The 24,735-nt window shown below is 46.2% G+C and overlaps 1 protein-coding gene across 10 annotated transcripts in view; it reads right to left on the bottom strand.

The window, feature by feature from the left end:
• LOC127058304 (ankyrin repeat and fibronectin type-III domain-containing protein 1-like) overlaps nucleotides 1-24,735 on the bottom strand; it is a 698,608-nt gene that overhangs the window by 516,487 nt on the left and 157,386 nt on the right. For 5 of the 10 annotated variants that reach the window (XM_050968080.1, XM_050968084.1, XM_050968086.1 and 2 more), the window contains exon 2: nucleotides 8,886-9,143. The exons of 2 other annotated variants lie outside the window; for them this stretch is intronic. In XM_050968080.1, coding sequence (XP_050824037.1) covers nucleotides 8,886-9,043 — 158 coding nt within the window. In that variant the 5' untranslated portion in view covers nucleotides 9,044-9,143. Of the gene's footprint in view, nucleotides 1-8,885; nucleotides 9,144-10,563; nucleotides 10,759-17,070; nucleotides 17,148-24,735 lie in introns of those variants that run through there. 3 more of the 10 variants (XM_050968081.1, XM_050968083.1, XM_050968082.1) reach the window with 3 other exon arrangements.

The following is a 24,735-nucleotide window of genomic DNA, read 5'->3' as shown; positions in this document are numbered from 1 at the left end:
GGGCTTGGGCTATGGGTTTCAGCTGTGAGACCCCACAGACCTCATGAAAGGGCTCACGGATCACCCAGGGGGCAACAGACCCCCAGCTGAGAACCACTATCTAGTCCACTCCCCTGCACCCAAGGCAGGACTACGTAATAACTAGACCATCCCTGACAGGTGTTTGTCTAACCTGCTCTTAAAAACCTCCAATGATGGAGATTCCACAACCTCCCTAAGACAGGAGTGTGCACAAAAGGGACGGCAAGCAGGGGCATGCCCCTCCCCCCCCAGTAATCGACAGGGGCACAGAACTTGTTCAGCACCAAGGCCGGGGCAGAGGGACAGAGTCCCTTGGGCTCCAGCGGGAGCTGACAGCTCCTCCAGCCCAAAGCTATGGCAGGGGTGTAGAACGCATCCCTCTAAAAGCAGTGACATTTAAATTCCTGCACACACTCCTATCCCTAGGCAATTTGTTCCAGAGTTTAACTATCCTGTCAGTTAGGAAGTTTTTCCTAATGTCCAACCTAAACTGCCCTGGCTGCAATTTAAGCCCATTGCTTCTTGTCCTTTCCTCAGAGGTTAACGAGAACAATTTTTTTCGCTCCTCCTTGTAACAACATCTTATGTACTTGAAAACTTATGTCCCCTCTCAGTCTTCTCTTCTCCAAACTAAACAAACCCAATTTTTTCAATCTTCCCTCACAGGTCATGTTTTCTACACCTTTAATCATTTTTGTTGGTCTCTTCTGGACTTTCTCCAATTTGTCCACATCTTTCCTGTCAGGTTGCTAACTGTCTAATCACACAAACTCAAATACCCTTGCTCTGCCCCCTGCTCCGCCCCTTTTCTATGGCCCTGCCCCGCTCACCCCATCCCCCCTCCCGTTGCTCGCTTTCCCCACCCTCACTCACTCTCGCCGGGCTGGGGCAGGGGGTCAGGGTTCGGCAGGAGGCGCAAGCTCTGGGCTGGGGCCGAGGGGCTCAGCATGTGGGATAGGGCTCCAGGCTTAGCCTAGCGCAGCGGGTTGGGGTACAGGAGGGAGTGCAGATGCTGGAGGGAGCTCAGGGCTGGGGCTTGCAGTGTGGGAGGGGTTGTGGGGTGTGGGCTCCAGGCTAGGGCAGGGGGTTGGGGTGCAAAAGGGGGTGTCGGCTCTGGGAGGGATTTTGGGCACAGGAGGGGGCTCAGGGCTGGAGCAGGCAATTAGGCTGTAGGAGGGTTGAGGGACGCGGGCTCCGGCCAGGCGGCGCTTACATCGGGCGGCGGCACAGCAAGCCTAAGGCAGGTTCCCCCTTCCCCCCCAGGGACGTACCAACCACTTCCGGGAGCAGTACAGAGCCAGGGCAGATGGGAGTTTGCCTTAGCCTCACTGTGCTGCTGCATTTTAGCAGCCTAAAATCTCCAGGTTTGGCTTCAGTAACCTCCGGGAGATAGAGCCCAATTGCAGGAGACTTCCAGTGAAACCTGAAGGGTTGGCAACGCTACTCTCCTGAAATGTGGCACCCAGAACTGGACACAGTACTCCAGTTTAGGTCTAATCAGCATGGAGTAGAGGGGAAGAAATACTTCTCATGTCTTGCTTACAACACACCTGCTAATACATCTCAGAATGATGTCCTCTTTTTTGGCGGGGGGGGGGGGGCGTGCAACAGCATTACGCTGTTGACTCATATTTAGTTTGCAATCCACTATGACCCCCAGATCCCTTTCCACAGTACTCCTTCCTGGGCATCCTTTCCCATTTCGTATGTGTGCAACTGATTGTTCCTTCCTAAGTGGAGTACTTCGCATTTGTCCTTATTGAATTTCATCCTATTTTCTTCAGACCATTTCTCCAGTTTGTCCAGATCATTCTGAATTTTAATCCTGTCCTCCAAAGCACTTGCAACCCCTCCCAGCTTGGTATCATCCACAAACTTTATAAGGAGTACTTGTGGCACCTTAGAGACTAACAAATTTATTTCAGCATGAGATTTCGTGAGCTACAGCTCACTTCTTTGGATGCACAGAATGGAACACACAGACAGGAGATATTTATACATACAGAGAACATGAAAAGGTGGAAGTATGCATACCAACAGGAAGAGTCTAATCAATTGGGATGAGCTATCAGCAGCAGGAGAAAAAACTTTTGAAGCGATAATTAAGATGACCCATAGAAGGTGTGAGGAGAACTTAACATAGGGAAATAGATTCAATTAGTGTAATGACCCAACCATTCCCAGTCTCTGTTTAGGCCTGAGTTAATTGTATCTAATTTGCATATTAATTCAAGTTCAGCAGTCTCTCTTTGGAGTCTGTTTTTGAAGTTTTTTTGTTGCAAAATTGCCACCTTCAAGTCTGTCACTGAGTGGTTAGAAAGGTTGAAGTGTTCTCCCACTGGTTTTTGAATGTTATGATTCCTGATGTCAGATTTGTGTCCATTTATTCTTTTGCGTAGAGACTGTCCGGTTTGGCCAATGTACATAGCAGAGGGGCATTGCTGGCACATGATGGCATATATCACGCTGGTAGATGTGCAGGTGAATGAGTCCCTGATGGCATGGCTGATGTGATTAGGTCCTATGATGGTGTCACTTGAATAGATATGTGGACAGAGCTGGCATCAGGCTTTGTTGCAAGGATAGGTTTCTGGGTTAGTGTTTATGTTGTATGGTGTGTGGTTGCTGGTGAATATTTACTTCAGGTTGGGAGGCTGTCTATAAGCGAGGACTTGCCTTTCTCCCAAGATCTGTGAGAATGAGGGATCATCTTTAAGGATAGGTTGTTGATCTTTGATGATGCGCTGGAGAGGTTTTAGTCGGGGGCTGTAGGTGATAGCTAGTGGCGTTCAGTTATTTTCTTTGTTGGGCCTGTCCTGTAGTAGGTAGCTTCTGGGTACTCTTCTGGCTCTGTCAATCTGTTTTTTCACTTCAGCAGGTGGGTATTGTAGTTTTATGAATGCTTGATAGAGATCTTGTAGGTGTTTATCTCTGTCTGAGGGATTGGAGCAAATATGGTTGTATCTTAGAGCTTGGCTGTAGACAATGGATCATGTGGTGTGTCCTGGATGGAAGCTGGAGGCATGTAGGTAAGTATAGCGGTCAGTGGGTTTCCAATATAGGATGGTGTTTATGTGACCATCGCTTATTAGCACAGTAGCCACGCTATCAGGGGCTCGATCACCTGCACATCTACCAATGTGATATATGCCATCATGTGCCAGCAATGCCCCTCTGCTATGTACATTGGCCAAACCAGACAGTCTCTACGCAAAAGAATAAATGGACACAAATCTGACATCAGGAATCATAACATTCAAAAACCAGTGGGAGAACACTTCAACCTCTCTAACCACTCAGTGACAGACTTGAAGGTGGCAATTTTGCAACAAAAAAACTTCAAAAACAGACTCCAAAGAGAGACTGCTGAACTCGAATTAATATGCAAATTAGATACAATTAACTCAGGCCTAAACAGAGACTGGGAATGGTTGGGTCATTACACTAATTGAATCTATTTCCCTATGTTAAGTTTTCCTCACACCTTCTATGGGTCATCTTAATTATCACTTCAAAAGTTTTTTTTCTCCTGCTGCTGATAGCTCATCTCAATTGATTAGGCTCTTCCTGTTGATATGCATACTTCCATCTTTTCATGTTCTCTGTATGTATAAATATCTCCTGTCTGTGTGTTCCATTCTATGCATCCGAAGAAGTGAGCTGTAGCTCATGAAATCTCATGCTGAAATAAATTTGTTAGTCTCTAAGGTGCCACAAGTACTCCTGCTCTTTTTGCGGATACAGACTAACACGGCTGCTACTCTGAAACTTTATAAGTGTACTTTCTATGCCATTATCTAAATCATTGATGAAGATATTGAACAGAACAGGACTCTGAACTGATCCCTGCGGGACCCCACTAGATATGCCATTCCATCTTGACTGCGAACCAGTGATCACTACTCTCTGGGAACGGTTTTCCTGCCAGTTATGCACCCACTTTATAGTAGCTTCATAAGTTGTATTTCCCTATTGAGACCTAGGCTCTGCTTCCTGCATGACCTTGGCAGGTCACTCTACCTCTTTCGCTTCAGTGCCTCCTCTGTGACATGTGGCTAATGACACTTTCCCACCTCACAAAAATGTGGTGAGGAGAACTTAATTAATGATTGTAAAGGGCTCAGATACTCCAGGGATAGGGAGTTTTAAATATTTCCTTTACTATGGCAGTATGCCTATGCTCAAAACAACTGGGGTGGAACCCTTCCCCTTCATCCAGAAGCCAAAGAATATTGTCCCTGCAACACAGTCTGCAGCTACAACAGCTTACGAGCTGTGGTGTTAATCCAGAGCTCCTGGCCTGGTTAAGCATAAAAACTGTTTGCAGCAGTTTATTCATTCCCATATTCTAGCATTATGTAGAGCAGGATGAAAGGTCATACATTGGGCCAGGTCCTCACCTGATGTAAACCAGCAATCCTTCAGTGAAGTCAATGGAGCTACGCTGATTTGCACCAACTGAAAAATTGGCCTATTCACTCCTTTACTCTTTTCACAGTTATTGCAGCCACCGTGAGAAACTAATTGTACACTGAGGTCTGACATTTCTGGACTACGCACACTGACACTCCCTTCATAGTGTCCATGCCACTCCCTGTTCTCGACGGTGTTACTACTCAAGGGCACTGGGCTGACACACAACTAAACATTCACCTCTGGAGATCTGGCTGGCCATCTGATTTATAGGAAAACCGCCACTATAAAGCCCACGTCACTGCACACAGTTGGCAGTCTCTGTCTAGGATTGGAATAACAGAGGCAGCTGTAGGTCAGAACAGAGGTCTGTTGGTGGGACTGAGACAGCAACAGATGCTGCAGATCACAATTGAGGTACATTGGTGGTAATGTGTGTGGGAAACTTGTATAACACCTACTCACATCATGCACTGCTTTAGCAGGACTGAAACTGGAAAAAAAATAAAGGGAGTGGTCCTGTTCCAAGCATACATGTGAACCCTGCTAACCTATCCTCAGTCCCTCACTTTCACCAATGCAACAGATCTAGCTATGCCTTCCAAATTATGTTTTACATCTGTGGGCATAATTTTAAAACGCAGCACTTAAGACAAGACACCCAAACAAGACACCCCAACCATAAATATTTATTAACGTCTCTACAGTCTCTTGAAAATGAAGAGTGCCAAGTTATGTCTTACATGGCTGCTCAAATTACCAAATCCCTCTTAGTGGACTCCTAGTTTTAATATTTATCTGGTTCCTACTGGTCCCAGGTGGTTTTGGAACAGCACAACAGATCCTCCGGCTCCTTCAGAGCCTAGAAGAAAACAGTAAGTAGCCAGCAGGATTCTAATACAGTCTACTAAAAATTCCACTACAGAGGCATGTAAAGTGGGCATTTTTGAACTTTTGTGCTAATCTGAGCATCCAAATATGGGATCTGGACATCCTAGCTACATTTCCATTACATTACTTTGCCAGTGTTATCATCCTGCTATGAAATAAGCATAGAAAAAAGCATAACAGAGCTAGAAAAACTACCATATAGATTATCCATTGTTGTATGCAGTGTTGTTGCAGCATGTTGGTCCCAGGATATTAGTGAGACAAGGTAGGTGAGGTAATCTCTTTTATTGGACCAAATCACCAACAGAAGTTGGTCCAAGAAAAGGTATTGCCTCACCCACCTCGTTTCTCTAACAATATATAAGACAGTTAGATTCAGGTGTCTCCCAGTGCATCTGAATCTGTTTCCTTTGTCTCATATCTTAGATCTCTGATGCTTTCTACACAATCAGATATCAGAGGGGTAGCCGTGTTAGTCTGGATCTGTAAAAGCAGCAAAGAATCCTGTGGCACCGTATAGACTAACAGACGTTTTGGAGCATGAGCTTTCGTGGGTGTATTCACCCATGAAAGCTCATGCTCCAAAACGTCTGTGCCACAGGATTCTTTGCTGCTTTTACAATCAGATATGTGGCTCTTGGTGTTGTAAGAGTAGCTAGTTGTATTCTGGAGATGGCATTTTTAATTTTTTTCTTTCCAAAAGAAAGGAGGTTGGAAAAAGCAGGCAAACTAACACCCAAGCAGTTTGGGTAGAAAGTGACACTTTAGAATTAAAGTGTTTCATGCTTAATCAGTCAAAATTTTATTTTTGCTTTTGTAATCAATTACATGTAATTATGGGAAGAGTGAGACATGTATCAACACCAGGTGCACAAAGAGGGGCTGAAAATCCAGTCTTGCAGCATGTGGAGTTGATTACACCCTGTGCATAGGAAATGTAAGCTGCTACTCAAGCCCATTTCTCCACCCCCTCACAGGGGTAGTATGTCAATCCTTCTCTCTCTCTCTCTCTCTCTCTCACACACACACACACACACACACACACACACACACACACACACACACACACACACACTGCACTGCTGTAAATAACAATGGAGACACAAGACAGAAGAATCAGGTGCAAAGACAAGGAAAGCTGGATTCCCTTTGAGTCAGTTCCATAAGGTTCCATTTCCTCGCTGATATAGGCCTGGTTTACTCCTATAAGTTTTGTCCGCATAGCTATGTCTGCTAAGTGTGTGTGTAGAACGGAAATCACACCTCTAACCGACAGTGCTATGACAGCAAAAGCCCTAGCTTAGACACAGTTATACCATCAAGAGAGCCCTTTTGTCAATACAGCTTATTTTGTTCAGGCAACTGGTATACAGGTATCCCAGCCAACCCTTTCTAGCATATGCAATATCACAAAGCCAGAAAGGAATCTTTTGTCTCTCGCTTGAGCGTCCATGTGGGAGACACCCTCAGAAGACAGAATTCCCCAGTGCCCTAGTCCTCTGCATGTCGAAGCTTCAGAAATCCATATCACTTGTGGTTGTGTTCCCCTTACATGGGGGGTCAACAGGTTGGACAGCAGCAAGACATAGGGAGATCAAGGTGTCAGAGGGACATAAGAGGTGTTCTCTCCATGGCAGAAGCTTGTTCTCCATGAAGCACACAGTTCATGTACCAGTATGGTCTACAGCATGTGCAAAATTTCCCAGCACTTGCAAACAAACTCTTTCCCTCAAACCTGGGCTCCCCACAAACCATGTCTGAATGGACACTGTAAAGAAATGCAGGTAGAAAGCAGATTTAACCTGAATTTATCTTTGGGGATTGTAATCAGATTCGTTCCAGTCTCTTCTTAATTTCACAATATCCTGCTCACCTGCCTATGGCAGCAAGCCTCCCGGCCTGGGTTGGCCAACTTGTGCGAGCAAGATTTGTGCTAGCACTCTAAAAATAGCTGTGTAAACAGCACTTTGAAGTTGCGATGCTAGAGCTCAGGCTATGAAGCCTAGGGAGGGGTCTCACTGTCTCTCCTGCAATGGCAGAACAGAGAATTCCGGAAAAGGGAGGAAGTGTATAAGAGAAAAAGAAAGACACAGTGACCCACAATGATAGGGTGATTGAAAACCTTTCATCTAATCTATGTACATGTGCAGGTACAGAAACAGCCGGCACAACTTCTGAGCAGCAGACTGGAAAGGAAATTTTAAGAGATAATATAATGCTATTTAATTTTATAAACACGCCATTCGTCCAGAACTCTCACTATGACTGAACTGATACAAAAGGAATGGAGAGAGAGAAAGAGTATAGCCCTAAATTAGTGCCCCACCCTGCATGAATTGCTTCTCTTTGGGTCTGGAAGCACTCAAGTGATATGTTCTGCTATACAAATCTGCCATCCATCACAAGCGCTCTCTCTAAAAGGAAAACACCACATACAGTTCAGAAGGTGAATTGTGGGGATGGACACTGTTGAACAGAATGTCACTGGTGTCTACATTTCCACTCCCCCCAAAAGCAACCCTTTCACTGAACCATGAGAGCAAATATCCCTAGCAAGAGGCATCAAAGACCCTGTTAGAACTCGCCTGCCAATTGCTCATATGTGAATGGAAAAATAAGCTACACAAAGCATTTTCCCAGCAATAAGAATCAAATTCACATGCCACCATACATGCTGGGGTGCTGGGGATGGGGCAGCACCCCCTGGCTTGAAGTGGTTTCCATCATATACAGGGCGTGCAGTTTTTTTTCAATAGCTCTCAGCACCTGTACTATACAAACTGTTCCAGCATCCCTGCAAGCCACAAAACAAAAGAGAAATCTTACACATCTGGAATGCTTTGGCATCTTTAAGCATGATCTAAAGCACCCCCAAGGCTGGATTCTCTCCCCAAAGATAAGCATACAAGTGTACAACGACTGTTATACCCTACATTGGCAATCCCTGAGGCTTATTAGAGAATATTCCATGAGGTTAATGGCATTGGATTTGTTTCTTTCCATTCTCACCTACTACTGTATGTCTGGAAACAAGAGACTCCATTAAGGTAGCTCCCACACACATACCCTCTTTGAACTTAGACTGTTCAACAGCTCGTCGTCCTTTGTGTAATATCCTGTTGTGGCTCCCAATGCTTGGAGTCCCAGAAAAAGGGCCATTTGGCACCCGTAGCTTTAATGTTGTGTAGTAGGGAGAACAGGTGAAGCAGTTTAATATAAAAGGAAAGAACAAGAAAAAAGACCATGTATGTGCGCATGCAGTAAAGGATCAGGAAGACTGAATGTCCAAGTTGTGCCTACATCTACAATACACTTTCAGCAGGGAAGCAGACACCAGTGCTCTATACCTTTCAAAGGCATCCCAGATGATGGAATAGTCAATTGTGCTCAGATATCCCATGAAACAACACAGACACATATACCCCATTTACAAAGGTTTCTCCCTCACCCCCAAGCCCTGGTGATAAAACAGATGAAAGCCTTCCCTGGCCGCACAACTGCCCACACTAACACAGGCAGATGCATCGGGAGGGAGTGGTGGACTTTTTTTCTCCCGGTACCTGCATTCGGTGACACTACAGCAGTAGCTGCCGCTTCGACGGCCACTCTGACGGTCTGAGCGGAACTCATTCCTCGACTTCCTCAGGCTGAAGTACTCCGTAAGCTTCCCGAATGAAGACATGGCACCAGCAGTGTCCGAGCATTTGCACGCATACATCCGTGTGCCCTAGTCTGAACACACAGTCACACATGCTAGAGCCAGTGTGTGTTCACTACCCGGTGCATTTCACCTTTGGGGGAGGGACAAGGAGGGAGCACTAAGAGAGTCGGAGAAAAAGAGAGAGGACAAAGGAGCAGTTTAGAGAGGTCCATGTTGCATGCTGATATTTTTCACATTTAAAAAGAAGAAATAAAATCCAGTGTGTATTTATCCAAAAAGCAAATACTGGCAGAGGGAGAGCTGCTGAGTTTTACTGCAGCTGCCACCGAACTGAATTAAGGAAAGAAAAAAATAATCCCCTCTGGAAAGAATCCCTCGGTAATGACGGCATATATCTCACTGCTCTTGCTGTGAGCAGCAGCTCACCAGACACATGCTGCCCCATCGGAAATAGAGGGATTTGGCCTCTAAGGATGCCCACGAGGTATGTAGGAGGCATCCAAGATCTCAGTTTCATTTTTTCTTGAACAAGAGAAGTGGGGAGACTTAGTGGTAGATGATAATACACACACTCCAAAGAACCAGTGTGTCTACAGGCATTTCCAAAAGGTCCATCACCATCATGTCTGGGCACTGAAATAAACCCAACCAAGTACGTGGAAATGGGATCCCTTCTTATTTTTCTTATAGCTATTCAGAGTTTGTAAGCCTGATGCTAGCTTGGACGTGGGGAGAGGACAACAATGAGACCTGGGGAAAACTCACTTCAGCCCGTTAGCAACAACACATTAAGTCTGTGAAAATGTAGCCAGGAGAAAGAATATTTGTCAGAATATAAAAAAGCAAATAATGTGCTTAGGATCGTCAAGAAAACAACATTGACTCCTGGCAACTCAGCCAACTGCCTTCACATCCTTTTGATCCCTCGATTGTGGATGCCATATTAAAAATAAAACATTAATTGCTGTTTCTCTGCCCACAGCTATCCGTTGCAAACAGAACCCACTTGCAATAAAGGATGGGCATCCAGCACTGCAACCCTGCTATGCATTTTTCTACTTCGCGATTAAGACTTCTGTTCTCTTCTTCCTTTTCACGAGACTCTCATTCGCTCCTCTATCTGGATCAAACATCGAAAACAGCAGTTTACCACCAAAGGAGAAGCTAATAGCTGCTCCCCAAACACAGTACAGGTGCTGGAGGTGAGACAACCTAAGACCTGCCTGAGAACAGCTATACCATCCCTGTCACACTTCTACACAACAATCAGCTTACTTGCAATTCTTTAAAAGCAACTGTCCTCTCTGTGTTCGGGCTTGTCTGTATTTTAACATCTCTGTTTCCTGCACCTTGACTCTGGGGACCAAGATTATTCTAGCAAAAATAAAATAAATGATAGAACCTGCTTTCCCCTAAGCAAACCTGTGCACAAAGCAGAAATCACCAGTACAATCCCCCTGCCTGATCCACCATCCGCTGCGCTGGCTGAGATGCCTGAACATTATTACAGCAGGAATGGGGGAGGGGAATCAAGGGGATAAGAGAGCAGGAGGCAAATAAATAAATAAATAATCAACCCAAATGAATCCGATGTGCATAAAGCACCTGCTGGCTCCTTTCAGCCAAGCAGCTTTGGGAACGTCTGTTGTGGCGGCGGCAACAGCAGCTCCAGCTCCTCTGCAGTCTCTGAATGAATCTCTGTCCCTTTCTCTCTGGCTCCCAGTGACATGCCTCGCAGCAGGTAGAAAAGCCTTCCCGGTACCTTCTTGCTCCCATTAATACTGAATGAGCTCAGAGGGTAGGCTCAGGAATCTATTCACTTCTCAGGATTACAGCTGGGGAATCTATTCTCCCACACACACCCACCAAAAACCAGCTCCACCTCTGCCTGGATGGTGCAGGAATTTTTTTTCAAGTCAATTCACTTGCTGAGAGAGGGACTGAGACAGAGCGTTTGTTATCTCTCTCTCTCACACACACACACACACACACACACACACACACACACACACACACACACACACACACACACACACACACACACACACACACACACACACACACACACACACACACACACACACACACACAGAAGGAGCACTCTGTCTGCCCCTCTTATCAACTGCCAGATTACCACCCTCAATGAAATGTAATACTTCAAATAAATAAAGTCTAGGAGAAACAGAATGGGGGAGGAATTGGGAGGGAGCAGCTTATAGGGGAACCAAAAAATAAAAGAGACAGACAGACACGGAAGGGGACAACTATTTTCTCTGCACTGAACATGAAAGCTGTCATATGCCTGCTCTTTCTGGGCAGATGCAGCTTGCGGAAAGCAGGCAGACCTTTAGAGGATTATGAGAACTGTTACCTGGTGCAGAAGAAATTATCTTCTATTGAACTATGTAAAGGGCAAAGGGGGGAGGGGATGGGTTTAAAACAACACACACATTCCCAGGCAGGCTCAGGAGAGAGAAGAGAGAGAGAAGAACATCAAGATGAGGTTAATTTGATACTTTGAGACCCCTCTCATCCTCATCCTCCTCCATGCTAGCTGATGGGAGGGCAGATGTGCAACACAGGCCTCTCAGGGGAGCCTTGCTCAACTGTCTGCACTCCTCATCGGCATGGCTGCAAGGAGAAATGCTCCCCATGGTATCTCTCTAAGTGTCGTGTGTGAGGCAGATGGGCACCCCTCTACATAATACACTGCCTAAAGCAGGGATGGGGTCAACTCCGGATGTTTCAATGATCTGGGTTGAAATCACAGCAGGAAAACATGCCTGTGCCAACCCACTGGTTGCACAATCTACTACCCCGTGAGGGTTTCAAATTAATCACACCCTCTCCAAGCCAAGGGAGTCCCTTAGCCAAGGGAGCCCAAAAGCGTACAAAAGAGGGTAGTCGGGGAGAGAATTGCCTTGCACTGCTCTCCAGCAAACCCATCCAGTCGATGCTCTGGGTGTCCCAAACCTCTCTTTGCCAGAAGCTAGGAGTAGATGATGGGATGGATCACTCAGTGATTGCCTGTTCTGTTGACTCACTCTGAAGCACCTGGCACTGGCCACTGTCAGCAGACAGGGTACTGGGATGGATGGACCATTGGTCTGACCCAGTATAGCCACTCTGATGCTCAGATTGACCCAAGCCCCAGCATTTCCCTCAACAAGAGATGGTGCAGCACAGCGAGGTTGGAGGGGCACAGCCCCCAGACAGGGCTGCCAACTCCCACAATCCTCCCTGGCACCTGGGATGTCAACTGTGGCTGGAGCATCTGGCCAATGTGAAAGACCCTCCCCCTCTCCGAAATTTCAACCCTTCCTGGGGGAAAATCCCCAGTGATTGGCTGCCTCCCCCACTGCCCTGCCTCCTGGGGACAGGCAACCAATCAGAGCTTCTGCAGGAGACAGGCAAAGCTCTCCACCCCACACCCACCAACCAGGAGCCAACACCAATCTCACAGAAAAGCCCAGCAGTTCAAGACAACTCCACTTCACGCCCCCGCCCGTCAATCCTGCACTTCTTGGGAGGAGCAGGAGGGCTCCTCTCTCCCCTTCCCTGTAGCACCTGCCTGGGAAGCGGTAGAGGGGGTGGCAAACCACTGGAGCTGCCCCTCCAAGCCTGAAAGCAGAGATCCCTGCTGCAGAGCCCCAGGCCTGGAAGAGAGGGTGAAGGACCCAGGAACTGCAGGGGGAGCAGAGGAAAGGCTGGGAGGGCAGAATTGATGTAGGGGTTGAGGGGAGCTCCTGCACCTTACTTTATGCATTTGAGAGAGTTGAAGCCACTAACTGCCACACATGGGAGAGGGGGGGGAGGTAAAAAATCCAGACAGGCCAAAAATGTATAATCGAAAAATAAAATCTCATGTTTTGGGGGGTCTGACTCATTTTTGAGCTGTTTGAGCTTGCAATACTGCATAAGGTAAATCCAATGCTGCTAACCACTCGGATTTTATCATGAATGCTGGGATATCATGAAGGCTAGGACTATAACAGGGTTTAAAAGAGAACTCCATAAATTCATGGGACCAGTTAAGTCCATTAATGTCTATTAGCCAGGACGGGTAAGGAATGGTGTCCCTAGCCTCTGTTTGTCACAGGGTGAAGATGGATGGCAGGAGAAAGATCACTTGATCATTATGTGTTAGGTTCACTCCCTCTGGGGCACCTGGCATTGGCCACTGTCAGTAGACAGGATACTGGGCTGGATGGACCTTTGGTCTGACCCAGTAAGGCCATTCTTGCATTCTTATGAATCTCACACTACTTGGGAGCTTTTTTCTTAAAGTCTCAGCTCCTGGAATCAAGACTCTCAGCTTTCATTTATACAGAAAATACGTTTCTAGCCCTCGTGGTTGCAGAACACCACTTGAAAATAGGAATCCTAAAGGTTCTAACATCAGAGAGCAAATGAAAGGAAACTAATGTTTCTTATGTTAAAATTTCATGATTATTTGGGGCCTGACTCATGATTCCGGAAAGCTTAGGGCTTGCAATGCTTTGATTTTGGACCAGAGGGGAATTAAACACCCTACTCATCTCTAGTAGTTTAAATGAGCATCTCCTTCTAGGGGGGTTCTAGAAACCGGCTCCCTTTTTCTGTCCTGACCAGACAAAAATGTAGGGCATACAGAAAGAGAAAGATGACTAGCTAGTCAGTCTCACAGAGTTCAAGGCTAGAAGGGACCGCCAGATCATCCAGGTTGACCTTCGGTCTCTCACAGGTCACCAACACCATCCAGCACCTGCACACTAAATACAACTGTCAAAACTAGAGCAAAAGAGCCCAACTAGACCAAAACAGGAGACTAGACTGTTATGTGCCATAAGTAGAGAATAGCAGGGAGATAGGTGCAATGCCCAATGCTGCCACCATGGCAGGGAAATGACTAAGTGAGATGCCCAATGCTGCCACCACGGCAGGGAAATGACTAAGTGAGATATACCCTGATAATCCTGGCACATGACCTGCATCCACACACTACAAAGGAAGGTGAAAACCCCCAAGGTCACTGTCAATCTGGGGGAAAATCCCTTCCCAACCCCACAGATGATGATCAGTTAGACTCTGAGCATGTGAACAAGAACCAGCCAGCCATATATCAGAGAGAGAAGATTCTCACTCCCACCCTGCAAGGTATGGGACTACCCCATCAAATAGCCCATTGCCAGCCATGGCCACCCCTGATGCTTGAGAGGAAGGAGCCAAAAAAGCCCCCCGCAACCCAAAGACACTGGGGTTAAAAAATCCCTTCCTGACCACTACAGTGACTTGCTGATGCCCTGAAGTATAAGATTTTAGGGACATAAGACATGAGTTGGAAGGGATCTCCCAGGGCTGCCAAATCCATCTCCTGTACCATTGGCAACCCTATCATACAATGCCCCTCATGAATCTGTCAAACTCTTGTAAAACAAATTATATTGTTTGCCCCCAAAATTCCTACTGGGATGCTGTTCCAGAATCTCACCCCATAGAAACCTTCTAACTTCCAGCCTAAATTTGTCCAGGGCCAATTTATATGCATTTGTTTCAGTGCCAACATTATCCTTTAGCTTCAATAGCTCTTTACTCTCTCTGGCGAACAGATGAAATGTCATTCTAGCTCCTTACACTAGGCATCTCTAGAAGAAAATCAGGGATGAAGTAACTCCATGCAGCCCTGGGAGGTAGCAGACATATGAATGTACTGCTCAGTGTCCTGAGCTCTAAAAGTGTAAGAAAGGGCAACAATGCAGAGCCATGTGTATGTAGTGTAAGATTATACATTTGGTAATTTATGTGCACCAATTTTTTTCATTCCACCCATTAGCCCAGAAACTGTCCTCCCAAATGTGGGCCCCTGCTCCGGGACTTTCATAACTTCCCCACTTCCTGGCTGCTTCTTCCAGCCTCTCCCCAGGTTCTCTCTTTCACCCTCCCTGCTGCCTTATGTGCTTTCCCCACTGCAGAATTCTAATACCTCCAGGGATCCCTTTTCACATCTTTCCAACAATAAGCATTGAAAAAGTCTTCCAGACACATTCTGAACACATCCACACTATGTATCTATCCAGGAATTTATGCCATTCATTCATACTTCATATCTGAGCCTTATGAAGTATCACTTGTCTTTGCCTCCAATAGTAAAACTGGTTCTCCCTCTACAATTTTAAAAAGAATGGGAGAATCAATAAAAACAACTGTTTGATATTTTATGTTTGCCACGAATGCAATATTATTTGCTTTGCTTATAAACTCTGGGAGAACAACCATTTTCAGTACAACATTCTAGCATTTGGCCTTTCCATTGTAACTGGGATCTTTGCCAAATGTCTGTTTGCAGTAGCAGCCCATTTACAATGGTATTTTCATCTGTTCTAATTATATGTCTGGAGCATCTTTCAGTTACTGGCACCCCCTTAGGGTTGAATGGGCTGTTAGGGCAAACCTGCCTCAGTTTCCCCTTTGCTTGGCCAATCATCATTTAGTCCCATGTCTGGTAGCTCCTTTCTATGACTCCAGCCCTCTGGTTGGGCCATTAATAGTCTCCCCTCTTGGCACAGTAAAACGTCTAGTGAAATGGAAGGCCACCAACATTAGTGAATGGTTGACAGTCTCCGGACTCTTGGGGTTTGGACCCCTTTTCTCTGCAGCCTTCAATATTCTCTCTGTTGGGGTTGGTTGGGAACCCAGGCCTACCCACTCCTTTGGGTTCCAGTCCAGGGACCCTATATGAAGCAGATGGAACCAGTTTCGCTTAGTACCTTACTGCTTCCCTGGACTGCTTTCTACCAGACGTCTTTTGCCAGCTATTTTCCAGACCCACGCTCTGTGATCCTCTTTTTCTGGAAAAAAAAAAGGTCTAGGCAGCTTCCCACCAGTCTGCAGCTGAAAGACCTGCTTTTAGAGGTTCCTCAGACTCCTGGGCACCCATGCCTCCCTTATGACCCGCAGCCTTTTCCTCTCCCCAGATGTCACAAGGCCACTAGTCTGGTCCAACTGTGGAGGGAGCTCATCTCCCTGATGACCCTTTAGCAGCTGAAACAGTATGGGGTCTGTACCCGAATTCCTCCATCCACTAACAAATACTACTCCCTACACTATCCCACTAGTGGGAATATGTAGAGGACACTGAAGAAGAAATGGAGGTTACTTACCTGTAACCAGACTTCTCTGATATAGACTGTGCATATTCACAGTCCGCCCCACCTCCCACCTTCTCCTCCTCTGCAGAGTCCTAATTAGCTCTTAACTACTGACGTGGTAGAAGGAACAGAGACAGCCAGTGGCATCATGCCCCCTTTTATAGCCTCGCTCTCAGAACATGCACAAATGCTGAGGAGAGGGGTAGGAGGAGAGGTGCGAGTGCTCTAGTGGGCACTGTGACCAGAGGTTGCCACTGTCCATGCTAGACCAGTTGGCACACCCCAAGAGCGGAACTAGGCAGAGTCCATCACTAAAAACTCTGGTTACCTCTCCTCTTCTTGTACACAGGGTATGGATGGAGAGTGAGGGAACCAGTTATATGGTTTTAAGTCTGTCAAGGTTTTTTCCCCAGTCTGAACCTTAGGGTACAGATGTGGGAGACCTGCATAGACCCTTCTAAGCTTAATTACTAGCTTAGATCTGGTAACATTGCCAACACCCAGAATTGCAGTGTCTGGGGCACTTTCTGTCCCCCCAAAACTTTCCCCTTCCTGGGCTGCCTTGAGAGGCTTCACCAGTTCCCTGGTGAACATAGATCCAAACCCTTTTGATTTTAAAACAAGGAGGAATTAACCATCCCCTCTCCTTTTCCCCCACCAATCCCTGGTGAGTCCAGACCCAATCCCCTTGGATCTTAAAACAAGGAAAAATCAATCAGGTTCTTAAAAGAAAAAGCTTTTAATTAAAGAAAGAAAAGGTAAAAATCATCTCTGTAAAATCAGGATGGAAAATACTTTACAGGGTACTTAGATTCAAATAGCCCAGAGGAAACCCCCTCTAGCCTTAGATTCAAAGTTACAGCAAACAGAGGTAAAAATCCTTCCAGCAAAAAGAAACATTTACAAGTTGAGAAAACAAACATAAGACTAACACGCCTTGCCTGACTAATTACTTACAAGTCTGAAACCTGAGAGACTGATTCAGAAAGATTTGGAGAGCCTGGATGTATGTCTGGTCCCTTTCAGTCCCAAGAGTGAACAACAACAACACAAAAAGTACAAACAAAGACTTCCCTCCACCAAGATTTGAAAGTATCTTGTCTTCCTATTGCTCCTCTGGTTAGGTGTCAGCCAGGTTTACTGAGCTTCTTAACCCTTTACAGGTAAAAGAGACATTAACCCTTAACTATCTGTTTATAACATGCCCCCCAAATTTTAGACAGTGTGGAACCACACTGGCGGTGATTTCTTCCTAAAACATTAGAATAAACAGATTAATAAAACACAGGCACCTTTACATATACTACTAATTATGTAAAGCTACAAGACTTTTTACATTTCAAGGACAATTTTTAACCAGTTGATTCTGGGAAACTTTCATGGGAGAGTGCATCAGCTACTTTATTAGAAGCCCCTGAAATGTGTTGAATTTCCAAATCAAAATTTTGGAGAGCTAAACTCCATCAAAGCAGTTTTTTGTTGTTTCCCTTGGCAGTATGAAGCCACTTTAGCGCAGCATGGTCAGTTTGTAGCTGGAAACGCCGTCCCCAAACGTATGGGCATAGCTTTTCCAGGGCATACACAATGGCGTAGCATTCTCTTTTACTGATTGACCAGTGGCTTTCCCTCTCAGACAGTTTCTTGCTGAGAAACATGACAGGATGAAATTCTTGATCCGGTCCTTCCTGCAATAAAACTGCTCCTACACCACGCTCAGACGCATCTGTGGTTACTAGGAATGGTTTGTCATAGTCTGGGGCCCTTAGCACAGGGTCAGACATGAGTGTTGCCTTAAGCTGGGTAAAGACCTTCTGACACTCATCAGTCCACTTAACTGCATTTGGCTGGGTCTTTTTGGTCAGGTCTGTTAGTGAGGCAGCAATTTGGCTGTAGTGTGGTACAAATCGCCTGTAATATCCGGCCAAGCCTAAGAAGGATTGGACCTGTCTCTTTGACTTTGGGACAGGCTACTTTTGGATTGCATCCATCTTGGCCTGTAGGGGGTTTATTGTTCCTTGACCCACCTGGTGTCCAAGGTAAGTCACTCTGTTTTGGCCTATTTGACACTTTTTAGCCTTAAAAGTTAGTCCTGCCTGCCTGATGCGCTCAAAGACTTTTTCCAGGTGTTTCAGGTGTTCTGCCCATGAATCATAAAAAATGGCCACATCATTGAGGTAGGCAACTGCATATTTTCCCAGTCCTGCTAGGAGACCATCTACAAGTCTTTGGAAGGTGGCGGGTGCATTTCGCAGCCCGAAAGGAAGCACGTTAAATTCATACACCTCTGCATGGGTGATGAAGGCTGATCTTGCTTTGACGGGTTCATCTAGCGGTACTTGCCAGTACCCCTTGGTTAAGTCTAATGTAGAGATGAACTGGGCATGTCCCAATTTCTCCAATAGCTCATCAGTGCGTGGCATTGAATAGTTGTTGGGACGAGTTACAGCACTTAGCTTACGGTAGTCCACGCAAAAGCGTATTTCCCCATCGGGTTTGGGAACTAGAACCACGGGAGATGCCCATGCACTGTTAGAGGGGCGGATTATACCCATCTGTAGCATGTTTTGAATTTCTCGTTCTATAGCAGCTTGGGAATGAGGAGACACTCGGTAGGGTGGGGTTCTAACTGAGTGAGCATTACCTGTGTCAATGGAGTGGTATGCCCATTCAGTCCGTCCTGGGGTGGCTGAGAACAATGGGGCGAAGCTAGTGCACAGCTCCTTGATCCGTTGTCGCTGGAGACATTCCAGGGTGGTGGAAAGGTTTACCTCTTCCACGCCACCGTCACTTTTTTCTTTGTAGTAGACACTTTCAGGCCACTCAGCGTCATCTCCTCCCTGGGTTGTAAACTGACAAACCATTAAGTCTCTGGAATAAAAGGGCTTAAGAGAATTAACATGGTACACTTTAGGCTTCAGGGCTGAGGTGGGGAATGCTATGAGATAGTTAACAGCTCCTAGGTGCTCTTGGACCGTGAACGGCCCTTCCCATGATGCTTCCATCTTATGGGCCTGTAGCGCCTTTAAGACCATAACCTGGTCCCCTACTTTGAAGGAATGCTCTCTGGTATGTTTATCATACCAGGCCTTTTGCTCTTCCTGAGCATTCTTTAGGTTTTTTTTAGAAAGGGCTAAAGAGTGTTGGAGGGTGCTTTGTTGGTTGCTTACAAAGTCTAGAATGTTAGTTCCTGGAGAAGGCATATATCCCTCCCATTGCTGCTTCACCAACTGTAATGGCCCCTTAATCTCGTGGCCATACACAAGTTCGAATGGTGAAAACGCAAAACTGTGATGTGGTACAGCCCTGTAGGCAAAAAGCAACTGCTGCAACACTAGGTCCCAATCATTGGAGTGTTCATTTACAAATTTATGTATCATGGCCCCCAAAGTTCCATTAAACCTCTCCACCAGGCCATTGGTTTGATGGTGGTAAGGGGTGGCAACCAAGTGATTCACCCCATGAGCTTCCCACAGATTTTTCATGGTCCCTGCCAGGAAATTAGTTCCCAAATCTGTAAGGATGTCGGAGGGCCAACCTGCCCTGGCAAAAAAGTCTGCTAATGCCTGGCACACAGTTTTAGCCCTGGTGTTGCTTATAGCTACTGCTTCTGGCCATCAGGTAGCAAAGTCCACAAAAGTCAGTATGTACTGCTTTCCTCTGGGAGTCTTTTTTGGGAAAGGACCCAGAATATCCACAGCTACTTGCTGAAATGGGACCTCAATTATGGGGAGTGGCTGGAGAGGGGCTTTGACCTGGTCTTGGGGCTTTCCCACTCGTTGGCACACCTCACAAGACTGGACATAATTAGCAACGTCCTTGTCCATTCCCTTCCAGTGGAAGGACTTCCCCAACCTGTCTTTGGTTCTGTTCACCCCAGCACGGCCACTGGGATGATCATGGGCTAAGCTTAAGAGCTTTCCCCGGTACTTAGTTGGAACTACCAACTGTTTTTGCGGATGCCAGTCTTCCTGGTGTCCACCAGAAAGAGTCTCCTTGTATAAAAGTCCTTGTTCTACAACAAACCGGGATTGGTTAGAAGAGCTGAGAGGCGGTGGGGTGCTCTGTGCCGCCGCCTAAGCTTTCTGAAGGCTGTCATCTGCTTCCTGCTCAGCCTGGAACTGTTCCCTTGAGGCTGGAGACACCAGCTCCTCCTTAGACTGTGGACTTGGGCTTGGTCCCTCTGGAAGCAATGTAGGTGATGGGATTGTTTTCGTTGATTGTGAACCGCTTTCCGCTGGTGCACTATGTGATATTTCAGGCTCTGGCTGAGCCTCTTGGGTAGGGTTGTCTGCTACTTCTGCCAGTCCAGGCCCGCTGGTGCCCTCTGGCGTTGGAGTTGTAGATGGGTTTGCAAGCGCTGGCGTCAGTGCTGGCAACGGTTCTGGTGCTGGTTGCTTTTCGAGTTCCGGTTCTGGGATTGGATGCACTATGGCTGTTGCAGTCGTTGGCAGGGGATCCGGTTCCACCACCTCTGTCTGCGTCTCTGGTAACACAGACGGGGCCCTTGTGGATGGCTCAGGAACAGGGATGGGTGTGGAAGCTTGCTTGGCTTGGCTGCGTGTGACCATCCCCACCCTCTTGGCCAGCTTCACCTGGTTGGCCAAGTCTTCCCCCAGTAGCATGGGGATGGGATAATTGTCATAGACTGCAAAAGTCCACATTCCTGACCAGCCCTTGTACTGGACAGGCAATTCAGCTGTAGGCAAGTTTAAAGATTTTGACATGAATGGGTGAATTGTCACTTGGGCCTTTGCATTGATGAATTTGGGGTTCACTAATGATTGGTGGATAGCTGACACTTGTGCCCCGTTGTCTCTCCACGCGATAACCTTCTTTCTGCCCACTCTCAAGGTTTCCCTTTGCTCCAAGGGTATCTGAGAGGCATCTGGGCCTGGGGATCTTTGGTGTGATGGTGGTGTAAAGAACTGTAATCGGTTGGGGGTTCTTGGGGCAGTTAGCCTTTATATGTCCCAGTTCATTACATTTAAAACATCGCCCAGCTTACTGGTCACTGGGCCGAGGTGGGTTCCTGGAGACTGGTGAGGCGGGACAATAGGGTGTCTGGGGCTTTCCTTGGGTTGTACGTGGGGTCTTGGGTTGCCCCCGGTGATAGGGTTTATTTTCAGTTTGCCCCCTCTGATATTCGCTCCCCTTGCTAGTAGCTTTTTTCTTTTCTGCCACTTCCACCCATCTGGCTCCAATCTCCCCCGCCTCGGTTACAGTTTTGGGTTTCCCATCTAGGATGTACCTTTCTATTTCCTCAGGAACACCCTCTGAGAACTGCTCCATTTGCATTAGGAAGGACAGCTCGTCCAGAGATTTAGCATTTGCTCCTGATATCCAGGCATCCCAATTTTTCCCAATGTGGTAGGCGTGTCGGGTAAATGGCACATCTGGTTTCCACCTTAGGTCTCTGAACTGCAGATGGGCATGCTCAGGTGTTAGCCCCATTCTGATTCTGGCCTTGGTTTGAAAAAGATTATAATCGTTCATGTGTTCCTTAGGCATTTCAGCCGCCACCTCTGCTAAGGGTCCACTGAGCTGTGGCCTCAGCTCTATCATGTACTGGTCTGCAGAGATGCGGTACCCAAGGCAGGTCCTTTCAAAATTTTCTGAGAAGGCCTCAGTATCATCACCTGCCTTGTAGGTGGGAAATTTTCTGGGATGGGAAACAGTACCTGGAGAAGGGTTGTTAGGGTTGGCTGGTACATCTGGCATAGCCTGTGCTAAGTTCAGTTCATGCTTTCTCTCTCTTTCCCTCTCTTTCATCTTTTTTTGTTTTATCTTCATCTTTTTTTTTATTTTCATTTTTTTTATTTTATTTTTATTTTGTTTTTGTTTTATCTTTATAGCTCTTTTGTGATCAGCCTCTTTGGCTTTCTCTTCTCTTTTTCTCATCTCCATAGCTCTCCTGCAGTCAGCCTCTTTGGCTTTCTCTTCTGCGTCCAGCCTAGCCATTTCTAGTTTGTTAACTGTTTCACTGGTACTCATTTTCCTGCTTTCTTGTGCTGGCCACACACCCCTCTGCAGCTCACTGAAACCTGGGATGCACTCAGCAGGGCTGCTTGATTAACAGAGACTTCCGAACTAGCTATACCCGAGAGGTAGAAAGAAAGAAAACAATTCAGCTTGTAAATTCCCTTTTGCTGGCTGCTTGCTCACAGCTTGAAGCCTCCTCTTAACAAAGACCCTTGTTAAAAACTTAACACCTCTGCCCTCAGGCTGCTTTCCAAGCAGCTAGAAAGGAGAGAAAAAAAATCCCACTGGCTTTTGGTTCCTAAAAATCCCACAGCTACCACCATGTCAAGGTTTTTTCCCCACTCTGAACCTTAGGGTACAGATGTGGGTGACCTGTATGGACCCTTCTAAGCTTAATTACTAGCTTAGATCTGGTAACATTGCCAACACCCAGAATTGCAGAGTCTGGGGCACTTTCTGTCCCCCCAAAACTTTCCCCTTCCTGGGTTGCCTTGAGAGGCTTCACTAATTCCCTGGTGAACATAGATCCAAACCCCTTGGATTTTAAAACAAGGAGGAATTAACCATCCCCTCTCCTTTTCCCCCACCAATCCCTGGTGAGTCCAGACCCAATCCCCTTGGATCTTAAAACAAGGAAAAATCAATCAGGTTCTTAAAAAAAAAAAGCTTTTAATTAAAGAAAGAAAAGGTAAAAATCATCTCTGTAAAATCAGGATGGAAAATACTTTACAGGATACTCAGATTTTTATAGCCCAGAGGAAACCCCGTCTAGCCTTAGATTCAAAGTTACAGCAAACAGAGGTAAAAATCCTTCCAGCAAAAAGAAACATTTACAAGTTGAGAAAACAAACATAAGACTAACATGCCTTGCCTGGCTAATTACTTACAAGTTTGAAACCTGAGACTGATTCAGAAAGATTTGGAGAGCCTGGATGTATGTCTGGTCCCTTTTAGTCCCAAGAGCGAACAACAACAACAACACAAAAAGTACAAACAAAGACTTCCCTCCACCAAGATTTGAAAGTATCTTGTCTCCCTTTTGGTCCTTTGATCAGATGTCGGCCAGGTTTACTCAGCTTCTTAACCCTTTACAGGTAAAAGAGACATTAACCCTTAACTATCTGTTTCTGACAAAGTCATATAATCTCTCTATATTCTGTAGCTGACAGCAGCCTGCTAGATCCTTGTTGTAAGTTAGAGAATTCAGAGGATTAAAATGAGAGGCTTGGACCAGCTGGTACCTCTCCCCCTCCTCCTCACCCCTCCCACTAGACAACACCAGGACTGACCAAGACCTCTCCCCTTCCCTCCCACTAGATAGACTCCCTGAGACCCATCTCCCTGCTTCCCAGAACCCTGGGCCACTATCTCCTCACACTGCCTCCGATACCTCTTCCACTCCCAGCCCACTCCAGAAGAAGGGATGGCAGCTCGGCAAGGACAGACATGTGCCACACTGCAAAGCAAAAAGGAAGAACCATCCCCCCGACCCCAGACATACACACACACACCTCTCGGAACATAACCTTTACTACTTGTCAGCTAGCCTGGGCCCCCTCATTAAGAAGACCCAGGTTGCGCCCCTGGGAAAGTTATAGGTGCCAGGGAGTAGAAGAGAATAGTAGAATGCACAGTATGGAGACCAGAGCCATAGGACAAGCATGTGAGGCTAGGGCAAAGAAAGAGGAGGTGGAGGAACAGGAGAGAAGCAAATTACAACAGAGCTGGAAGACAGGAAAGAAAACATGAGAAAGCAGAAGAGATGACCACAGAAGGAAAGCTACAGAAAATCCATGGTCTTTGGGTATGTCTACACTGCAATTCAAGCTGTGATGCTCAAAAATAAATATCCTTTTAAAAAATTAGTTATAAACTTTTTTGATTCTTAAAAAAAGTTCAAGTCTGAGTTTTGAGCCATGTCATTTTCCCATTCTAGAATCAGCCAGGAAAGGTGCTCCCTGCTTTTCCTGCCAATTTGAAAGTTGGAGTTTGCATCACCTGTTGACAAATGTGGATTAATAGTTTCAGTGCTACAAAAGAGAACAGAACACAGCAAGTGAACAAATGGCTAGGAAACATATATAGTTCTAAAAGGAAATGCTCTTACTTCCATTTCTAATGCCTTTACACATATGCAGTGATTATATTGGTAAGAAGACTTCCTTCTTTTTCACCAATTCGAAATGTTTGCATCTATTCTTGGCTGTAGGCACATTACACAAATTAAAATTCACAACATGCTTGATGAACTGCCCATACTGTATGCAAAAAACAGTGGCTTGATGTAACAATCACCCCTCAACAGGCCGTGCTACATTCCTCAACCAGCCCACTCCCCAAATGCCCAAAAGAAAACCTAAGCTTTACAATATAAACGCAAGATTATCAAATTCAAGCTCTGTGCTACCCAGAGGGGAGTGAGTTCACTTCCAAAACAGAGCACCCCAACCTGAAACAACCCTGCCAACAGCCCCATCTTATTCTAACTAGGGGCTGACAGCTCGAGCACCTCTATTGATCTCACGTGAAGCAGCATCTCAGAGAAAGAAATGGTCTCTTAGGTAAGCAGGTCCACGACAACTTAGGGCTTTTGAGGTTACAATAAACTCCACCAGCAATATATTTACATCCAGCGCAGACTAC

Source organism: Gopherus flavomarginatus, chromosome 9, assembly GCF_025201925.1.
Source record: "Gopherus flavomarginatus isolate rGopFla2 chromosome 9, rGopFla2.mat.asm, whole genome shotgun sequence".
Lineage (NCBI taxonomy): Eukaryota > Metazoa > Chordata > Testudines > Testudinidae > Gopherus > Gopherus flavomarginatus.
This window is presented reverse-complemented; position numbering and strand designations above follow the sequence as displayed.